Source organism: Rhineura floridana, chromosome 11, assembly GCF_030035675.1.
Source record: "Rhineura floridana isolate rRhiFlo1 chromosome 11, rRhiFlo1.hap2, whole genome shotgun sequence".
Lineage (NCBI taxonomy): Eukaryota > Metazoa > Chordata > Lepidosauria > Squamata > Rhineuridae > Rhineura > Rhineura floridana.
In genome coordinates this window covers 37,635,140-37,645,878 of record NC_084490.1, presented here as the reverse complement: position 1 = coordinate 37,645,878, position 10,739 = coordinate 37,635,140, and the positions used below count along the sequence as shown (strand labels likewise).

The 10,739-nt window shown below is 39.0% G+C and overlaps 1 protein-coding gene across 1 annotated transcript; it reads right to left on the bottom strand.

Moving 5' to 3' along the window:
* Nucleotides 1-966: 966 nt before the first annotated feature.
* On the bottom strand, nt 967-2,132 carry LOC133366275 (olfactory receptor 11L1-like). Its single transcript, XM_061589207.1, has one exon. The coding sequence runs from the start codon at nt 2,130-2,132 to the stop codon at nt 1,194-1,196; it is 939 nt and encodes a 312-aa protein (XP_061445191.1). The 3' UTR covers nt 967-1,193.
* Nucleotides 2,133-10,739: the final 8,607 nt, after the last annotated feature.

Below are 10,739 nucleotides of genomic sequence, written 5' to 3'. Positions count from 1 at the left end.
CTGGATTAGATGGGCCTTTGGCCTGATCCAGTACAGCAAGTCTTATGTTCTCCTCTTTTCTTATGAGCCTAGTGAAGATGCTTGAGGACTGTAATCTTTGCACTTCCAATATGAACTGACCTGATCTGAACTGAGGAATGCTTGAGGAATTCCGTTGATATGAACTCCAATGTAAACTAATCTAAACTGCAGACTGAAACATAGTTATCTTTCAGATTTCACCATTCTCCAACCTTTACAAAGCAAATACAGCTCACAGTTCCAGAAAGTACAAAGGTATATTACAAATGTGCATTTTAGGAAAAAAACTACTTTCAGAAAACTGTACATTGAGATGAAACATTCATTTAAATACTGTTCAATGATCCTACTGCTATTCCCACAGTAGAGAAGAGAAGGGGGAGTATCATTTGTGCGATGGGGGATGGCATGGTGGGACTTAAGGTCCCCCATTCTGGCAAGGTTGGGCCGGGGGGAAGAAGCTGGGAATATGCTTTGATTTATGCTTCCTCACACCCCCCCCAACCATTGACCACCACCCATGTAAGCCTTGAACTAAATGGAGCAGAGAGCAGGGACATTCCTGTTAGGTGTTAGAGATATACCGAAGCATCTTGTTGCAGGTTTCTGCTTGCTGTATTCTTCTTCTTGTTCCATTATCATTGCCCATGGCCCTAGGAGTATCATTTTCAAAAGACTGGATCCCAGGCCAAAGCAGTGTTCATCATTTCTCAATGAGAAGGGATGGACAAATCTGTCTTATTTATGGCCCATGCCAACTTTGCATATTTTTTATACATGATTCTATTGCATTTTCACATTAGTTTGAATTTTTTTTAAAAAAATCATCACAAAACATATGACAAAGTATCCCTCCCACCAGTATATGCTTTCACAGATGGGTTTTTAACCACTGAAAAGTGGGTCACAGTTGGAAAAGTACAACATCTACTGAATACCTAAATTCAAATCTGAACGTTAGTCTGGACTGGATTAAACAAATATTGAATTCCTCAAGCATCTCAGATCCATCAAGACACTGTGATGCTATGAAACCCTGTTTGGATCCAGTCATTTTATAGAGGAATTCACAAATATTGGATCCTCAAGTATCCCTGCTGATGGCAACGCCTTTCTTATTAGTTCATCTATATTTCTGTAAGCTTCACCAGATCCATCAAGGTATTGTGAAACTATGAAACCCTGTTTCTGAATTTTCTGAACGATTTGGACAGAGCTTCCTTCACCTCTCTGTTTCTCAAACTGTATATGAGGGGGTTGAACATGGGAGTCAAGATAGTGTAGAAGAAAGAGAAGGTTTTATGTAGCTCCTTCAGTGTTTCTGTTTGTGGGATGACATAAACAAAGACTAATGACCCATAGAAAACTGTCACAACAATCAAATGAGAAGAACAAGTGGCAAAGGCCTTCTGCTGTGCGGCTTTGGATTTAATTCGCAAGACAGTGAAAATAATACTGACATAAGAAGCCAAAGTCAGTAGAAAAGGGGGACCTGTTCCCATAAACGCTAGAATAAAAGTTGCAAGATTTACTAGGTAGGTATTGCTACAGGAGAGGTTTGCCACAGGATACACATCACAAAAGAAATCATCAATTTCATTGGACCCACAGAAGGTTAGTTGTACCAGAAAAGAAGTTATGATAGTGTTGGTCAATAGTCCGCTTATCCAAGACGTGACTGTTAACTGGATGCAAAGTCTAGCATTCATAATAGATGTGTAGTGCAAAGGTTTGCATATTGCCAAAAAACGGTCAAAAGACATCATCGCCAGAAGATAGCATTCTGTGGCTGCCCAGAAACCAAAGAAATAGTATTGTGTGATGCATCCCATAATAGATATGGACCTATCCCCAGTGATGAAACTGCCCAGCATCCTTGGGAGAATGGTTGAAGTGTAGCAGGTCTCTAAGCAGGCCAAGTTCAAGAGGAAAAAATACATGGGGGTATGAAGATGCTGGTTAAATACAACCAATAAAACAATTAGGAGATTCCCAAAAATAGACAAAGCATAGATGACAAGGAACAATATGAAGAAGAGAATTCGCAATTCAAGTAGGTTGCCAAATGCCAGGAGGATGAACGTTGCAGGGCTTGACTGATTTTTTCCCATTGCTGTTTGCCAATGAATCAGGATGTCATCTTGAAATACAATTTGGAGAACATTAGTGAGCTAGGAAACCCACCCCAGCTGTTTCCCCTTCCATTGATGATTGAAACTAATATTGACAGTGACCAAGGACGCCCACTATTTATCTTTGTGTTCTCTACCACTTAATTGTCAACAGAGATTCAGGTATTTAAATCAGGGCTGTGTGTTGGCTAGGAATGTGGGAGAAATGTGACTCAGTTCCCATTGAAACTTGCTAAATGTGCTCTCTTGTGAACGCACAGGACTGAGGGTTCTTATGGATTCCACTTTGTCAGTCGTTGTGCTTATCTAAGCTTGTACAGTCACCAACAGCAGTTAGTTGGAACAGGTAATCTAACAGTAGGAGATTCCACCTAAGGATTTATTTAAGACTGAAGACATATCAGGAATAAAGGGAGGTCAACAGCAGAATAATTTAACAACTATTATGCTATTTTTTTCTTACACATAATCCATTAATAATGCTAATAAGAGCCATAGCCAGAGGATCAGAATCTATGATCCTACACTTCACATTACAGTGGATTTACATCAATCATATTACAATTCATAACAGAATATCGTACATTTCTCTCTCAAATACAGTAAGTAATGGACTTGCCTCATCCTTGGTGCGTGGACCAGCAGTGAACAGCAATCTTTGAGCAGGCATAAAACACTGGTGAAATGTAATGGGCTTTCTGCTTCTTTTATAGTTTTTTCTTATCAAAGGATTCCGTCTGTAGATCTCAGAAGGATGATGTATGCTTCTATGGGCTATTCTATACAAACCTCAATGAGATAATCTTCTGGACTCCCCAGGGGATAACAGGAATTAAGTACAGGCATACCCCGCTTAACGTTGCTTCACTTAACATCACCTTGCTATAACGTACATGCTCCATATGCCTGTATTTCTCCAGAAACGCAGTGCAGCAGCAGAGGCTTTAGCACGTGGGGGTGGAAATAGACCCGATCGCGCCACCGCAGATCAGCTGGGAGGTGTGATCATGATCAGCTGAGAGGCGTGGCAGCGCAGCAGCAGAGGCTTTAGCGCGGGGCTTTGAGGCTCCACATGAAAGAGAGGTAAAAAAAGTTTTAAAAGGTGGTGCTTCACTTTAAGGACATTTTCGGTTTACGTACTCGCTCTGGTCCCATTGAGTACATTAATGCGAGGTATTACTGTAGCTCATGACCAACTAGCTCAAGGTTAACTAGCTGTTGACATATGTGCACCTATCCAGACACTCTTGCTTTCTGGAATAGGCTGCAAACCTGTGTGCTGCTGAAGACACAGCTGCAGCCTGCAAGGACAGGTCTCAGGGACAGCTAATAATTGGCAGACTTCCCAGCTTCTTTATCTTATGTTAACTTTAAAAGCGGGCATGCTGGCTGACTTCCCAGAAATAGAGAAATTGGAAAAAAGAAAGGAAAAAAGTTTTCTCTTTATAAGGGACCTTTTACGCCACACCAAGAATTATCATATATATTAAGTTACATCAGAGAACACACAAGGGCCAATAAAATGAGGTCTATAAAATGAGAACAGCCCATAACAATATTTAAGGACACATCTATCAAAATCATGCTTTCTGAAAAAATATGAGAACTCAAACATAGCCAACCTTTGAAATTTAAACTTATCTGAATTTTCAATGCAGTTCTCTAACTAAACAATATTTACAAAAATGCGTGTTTTAGGGCAAAATGTACATAAATATGGACATATTTGTAAAAATAACATAAAAATGCATTTTACATAAAATTCTTTTTTTTTTACTTGCAAAAATGTTACAATAGCTAAAACTGCATACAGAAATGTGTTTATTAAAAGAAATTCACACTTAAATGCTGAAGTATTTTCATGAGGATTTTTAAAAAGAAATATAAATTACTGCAGAAATGTGGAGAACTGAATTTAATACTGGAAAAATGAGTAATTAACCAAAATTAACAGACCCTTCCATTCCTAGTGCTGGCTCTCTGTGGAGACTGAAACATGAGGCAAATCAGGGTAGTAAAGGCATCTCTTCCCCCTCACAATTCAAAGTATGATGTCAATAATTCCCCCCAAGGTTTATATCAGGGTCCCCACAAATCTTCATGTTGCTCTGTTTCAGTCTAATTTTTGAACTTTTCTAACCATATAGCTCTATGTTACCCTGTATTCCATTTTTTCTCTAGGTTCTTGGTCCTTGCTGTCTAAAATGTTGTCCGCAGAGCAGTGAAGAGCTCTGATTTGATTTTATTGCAAGATAATTTTTAAAAGTTAAAGGCTTCATTTAAGTTATTTCTTTTTAAAAATCCTACATTGTTCCGCTTTAAAAAAAAACACCACATAGCTTTTCAGAACCCTGTAGGCAGCATTCTTGATAGCCTCATGTTGTAAGGCCAGGCTCAAATGGTCTTTTGGAGGAGACAAACAAGCACCAGAGAAGTCAGTGTGAAGCTTAAAAGTACTTTAAAATGTACAAGTAAGAATATACACCACTCAGCTACAACTTAATTATTTCAAGATAAGAAAGAGGAACACATAACACCTCCATAAAGGATTATTGAGAAAAATGAATCCGTTCCCCCCCCCAAAAATCTCCAGAACTTATTTGTCTAATTTTACAGATTTAATTCAATGTGGAGGAGCTCCTGAGCCTGTAAATTTTATCCACTTCAGACAAGAGGGGGAAGACTTATAGCCGTTTTTGGATCTCCCATTAGAGTGAATGGGTAGCAAAGAGCATCATATTATATATAGAGTGGACTGGAACCCAAAACAGAGACAAAAAGGCAAACAGCACACTATTCAGATCAGAATTGAAAAATAACGCACACATTCAGATACAAGGTGAATCTTGTGGCTCATACAACCACAATTTGAAAACTCTTCCATTTTTTTATTTAAACATTGGGAAGGTGGACTCAATGGTGCCAGACAATTATTTTCAATTTTTCTGAATATATATAGAAAAAATATGTAGGTTTTCTTATATTCTTACTTTGTAAGCCTGTGTACATCTGCTCATCATGAGGAAGCCACATTGAGTTCAATAGGACTTTCTCCCAGATGAGTGTATGTGTAAGCCTGAACTTCCCACCCTATTCCAAATCCAGTGCCTGTATTTGAGTATCCGAACATCTTCACTAATGAAGCTCAAATTTGATTGTTTTTCATCTATAGAGTATAATAATGCAAGACAAGGAGAAGGAAAAGCTCATAGTAGTAGTAATAGTAGTTGTAGCTCTTGTAGCAGTATAGCAGGATAAACAAGAGTTCTGTCTCAGACCCGATCTATGGATGGCACAATCCTATACTTGTTTACTCATATCTATGTCCCATTAAACTCAATGGGACTTACTCCCAAGTAAGGGACATACGATTACATCCCTAGCCCAGCTTCCTTTTCCTTCAGTTGTCAACCGGTGGAAAGCCAGCAGCTGGCATTTATTTATTTAAAATATTTCTATCCCGCCCTTCTACCCTATAATAGGGCACTCAGGGCGACTTACAAAAATAAAATCAAACACGTACATAATAAAATTGTAAACAGTAAAATCACAAAAATATTAAAATAAATTAAAATACAATTTGTCTATTGACTCTGAAACTGGAAGATTTCTATATCCATCATGATTAGAAGCGACTGATAAACTAATCTCCCATGAATTTGTCTAACCCCTTTAAGCTCCTCTTGTCTAATGTCTCCCTCCCAATTAACTTGGGGCAGACATTGAGTTCCATAGATTAATAATATGTTCTAAGAGTACTCCCTTTTGCCTCTCCTGAACCTCCATTCAAATATTTTTAGTGAATGAGCCTCAGTTCTTATAAGAGAAGGAGAAAAACTGTCCACCCACTTTCTTCATGCAGTTTTAGTTTTATAAAATAAATAGACAATGGTTTTATTGATGGCCTGCGGCATGATCTGAGGGGAGATGATGCAGCCACATTGCTAAAGTTAAGCAGGTTTGGGTCTGTTGAGTGCCTGAATGCAGAACTGCTGGGAACACCATAGACACCACCTTGAATTCCAGAATGGAAGATGAAATAGACATTTCCAAAATGAAATAAGAGGATATTTTTCTCTCTGGAACACCTATTCTGTGAAATCCAAAATGTTGCTCCCAAGATCTCAAAGACCCTCACATTAATTGGCCCACTGATTTAAAAAAATCATTTCATTTCTTGCATGCATACCAGATAAATCTGCCCCTTTCCCCATAAAGCTTGAAATTGACCTACAGAAAGAGGAAGACAGTGATCAGATTGGTCAGATTTACAAACTTCCACTTCCTGTCAGCCAGTTTACCACCAAGATTGTATTCCTGATTGGTGTGCATATGAACCAAATAAATAAGATATACTGCCCCAAATGAGGACAAAAGGCTAGCATGATGGACACATAAATATTTACCTCTCAAATGGTTATACTTCTGGGTGGAAACTCTGATGTGTTCCATACAGGTTCCATATGTAGGATGAAGGTTTTTCTTCCCTATTCCTGCTGTGCTCCAAACATTTCATTCCGATTGTAGTTTTGCAGTCTTGTTTCCATTTTGTAGCACAATATCGGGATGCTCGCTTATTTAAAGTACAAGCAGCCTTATTCTCATTCAGTAGCAAAATAGCAGAATGTAAACTTGTTTGAATGTGACTAAATGATCAAGGACAAGCCATTTTTTTCAAATGGATATTCACAATGCCTGGGGGAAAGAACTAAGCAGTCTGTCAGTGTTTGGCTATCTTTTGTAGCTCTAGAAGTTATGCCAAACATTGTAAACTATTATCATAGTCAGATTCACATAATGGGACATCAATGACATGGCAGATAAACCAACAAGAGAAAAGTTTTCAAACAGGGAAGGCTACATGCTCAGGGGAATTCATTACACTCTTCCAAAGCCAAGGCAATTAATGTCTCCTCACTGATATTAAAGTACTCACAGGCTGTCCTCAACAGCCTCAACAAGGAATGCCAGCCTACATTTTAATTCTTAAGGGTTTTTTTAAAAAAGAGATGGGTTTTTATGATTATGGCCTTGTGGAATTGCAGAAAAAAAGTTTCATATCAAAATATCACACTTCGTCATGCTTAAAGAATGGGTGTAGTCATCCAGGGTCTCAGGTGGTCTTAGATGCCTTACTTTTGGGAACAGGGTCCCAGCAGAATTCCTATATCTCCATCATACTGCAAGCCAATCAGCATGAAAGTGAAGTGTGTTAGCCACTGAGAAGAGTCTTCTAACATGCTTCCTTGTCCTTTCCTGCTGATTGAAGCCAATCAGAGTGAATATAGATGAGTGGGCCACTGAGAAGACTCTTCTTATTAGCTAACATTCTTCTGTTTCATACTGATTGGCTTCTAGGGACATCTTTTGTTGTGGGAGAAGGCATTAACAAGGATCTCATTCTCAACACCACAGCAAAAAGGGGGAGGGGCTGGTTGTGCTTGTGAGTAACATAAAGGGACCCTGCACTTCTGGATCTACCATTCCACTATTGGCTTAAAGATGTCAAATATAATTTTATATGCACACTATGGGTTGGGTCAGGACTAATCCTGCAATCTAACACACACTTCTCTAGGTGTAAGTCTCACTGAACTTAAGGGGACTTATTGCTTAGACACGTACTGTGTTCGGTTGTGGCTGATGCTATAAGTTACACACTTTTTCAGTCCCAATGCAAAACAATTGGACTTAAGTTAGTCATCTCTAATTCATTCGCCAGATTTCTTACCTGTCCTTTAGCACAAGATCCCAGGGTGGGTTACAACAGTACAGTATACAGTTATAAAAACAGATAAAACCATTACAATTATAAAACAAGTAAAACCATTCCAAACAGAACATTAGAGTTTTCAGGTCAAGTAAAAAGTGGGTCCCACAAAACAAAATATTTTAACTGTCAAAGGTGAACATGAAAAGGTGTGTCTTCAGCATATGGCAGAAACTGTACCATGAACATGCTAGATGCACCTTTGTGAAGAAAGGAGTTCCACAATGTTGGGGCTGACACAGAGAAAGATCTTTCCTGGACAACCATTCCCCACATTTCTGAAGGTGGCAGATCTACCAAGAGAGCCCCCTCTTGCCAATCTTAACACCTGAGCAGTCTAGCTGTTTATACTGACTAAAACCTAAAACCTAAATATGAATAACTTAGTCTGGTCCAATCCTATGTTAGGTAGTTCTATATTCACCACTCTGTTAAGTGACAGTGTGATATATCATCACCTCTTCTATACTCAGCCAAAGATAATTTATCTTGAACAGTATGGAACCTCACCCATGATTTTCACGAAAATCTTTGTTCTCTGCAAAAAGATGCAGAGCAGAAGAAGCTTGAAGGCATTTTGGAGTGTTCAAAGGGTTCATTTACTTTATTAAAAGTATGTGGTGGCCCAGTGGTCTCTTTTACTGTTTATGGAGAAGACCCTTTCTCCTATCCACATGCATTGCACGGTGGGGCTCTTCTAACAAAAGCTTTAGTCACCAGCAGTGCTTTCTGCAATGATCCCATGAACACATGATGTCACATGGTTGTGTGATCATTGTGGGAATCCCTGCCAGCAACTGAAGCCGTTGTCAAAAGTTCCCAGCTGCTCTGTCTGACCCTCAGGACTTCAGCCAGACTTCTCCCCAACCCTGACTTAATAATGCCTTTTCCTTGCCTTGATGCAGAAATATGTAGGGAGATAGGAGTGTGTGGAAAACTCCAACTTTTTCATAGCTGAAACATAGCCTACTATACTAGGGTTATGTGTTGTGTCTTTTATTCAGTACACTATTACCTCTGGACCCACCCACACCTGGCATGAAGCTTCTGGAAGTTTTCCCATAGGAAATGTGGCTCTGAGGCTGAGAAGGGTTCCCCACCCCAGATTAAAAATATCAGCAACATAAACAAAAACAAATAACAGGCCCATCAAGACAGGGGGATAAGGTTTCAGTTGCTCTCTGTGTCTCACACACATCTGAACAAAGCAGGTTGTGGTTTTTTCTTTAATCAGACATCTAAAGATCAATAGAGATGGGACGATGGAATGAGAAGGCCCTTTCCTATACGCCCATGAAATACACTGGTCTGTGATGGTACATAGAGCCATGTCAGGATAATGTGGGAGAAGATGGTCCTCTGGGATATCCTGGTCCCAAACCCTTTTGGGATTTAAACAGAATGATCATCTTTGGAGTGGACTCAGAAGCAGACCAGGAACCAATGAAATATGTACAATATTTTGGTTGTATTCTGGGGGGGGGGGAGAGTGTCAAAACTGTGGCTGTAGCATTTTGTACCACCTGAAGTTGCCTAACTTTTTTCCCCCAAAGGGAGCCTCATTTAGAATGCACTGCCAAAAACCAGGTTAGTTCAACAAATTTGTTCATTTAAAAAAAAAATTAAACATGACGTGGTTTGTTGGCATTACTGTGTCAGAATATGAAAAGAACCATATGGGTATGACTGAAAATTTTAAAAAACTATGTATGAATGAAAGATCTTAGTAACCAAAGAGTGAGGCAAATTTTCATAATCCATTGTCAACAAGAAAACAAGCCTTTTCAGTGGTGGCTCCCTGATTATGGAATATTCTCCCCAGGGAAATATGATTGGTGCCAACATTGTCAGCCTTTAGGTGCTAGGGAAAACCATTCCTGTTTACTCTGGCTAATGAATCTTAATTTATTCATAATATGGTATGATTCTGGCTTGGTGTTCATCTGTTAGTGGGGCAGATTTATTTTTTATTTTAGTATTTTTTTATTTTTTCAGACTTTCTCATTAAGACTCATGAAGTTAAAAGCCCTGGCTTAATAGACACTTAATTCAAGGTACCATTTATTGAAGTTTTTTTCCTAAAATGCACATTTGTAATATACCTTTGTACTTTCTGGAACTGTGAGCTGTATTTGCTTTGTAAAGGTTGGAGAATGGTGAAATCTGAAAGATAACTATGTTTCAGTCTGCAGTTTAGATTAGTTTACATTGGAGTTCATATCAACGGAATTCCTCAAGCATTCCTCAGTTCAGATCAGGTCAGTTCATATTGGAAGTGCAAAGATTACAGTCCTCAAGCATCTTCACTAGGCTCATAAGAAAAGAGGAGAACATAAGACTTGCTGTACTGGATCAGGCCAAAGGCCCATCTAATCCAGTATCATGTGCTCAGTGCCAGCCTAATCCCCACAAGAAGCCTACAAGTGCTCATCTTCCTCTTTTTCACCATGTTCACACCATACATCTATTCCACTATTATTCCAGTTTAAAGAGTTATGGATTCCCCCAATGATTCTGGGAACTGAAGTTTGTTCAGAATACTGAGAGTTGTTAGGAGATACCCATTTCCCTGATATAGCTACCATTCCTTGAGTTCTCTGGGAAAAGGGTCTGGCTGTTAAACCACTCTACGAGTTGTAGCTCTGTGAGCGGAATAAAGGTTTCCTAACAACTCTCAGTATTCTGAACAAACTACAGAATATAGGATTCTCTGGGAGAAGCAATGACATTTCAAGTGGAATAGTAGTGGAATAAATGTATGGTGTGAATGTGGCTTATTTATCCATCTTTTAATCTAAACTCTGTCATTAAAGAGA

Excerpts from the sequence above, each read along its gene's own strand:
- LOC133366275 (XM_061589207.1), bottom strand. The coding sequence starts at position 2,132 with ATGGGAAAAAATCAGTCAAGCCCTGCAACGTTCATCCTCCTGGCATTT.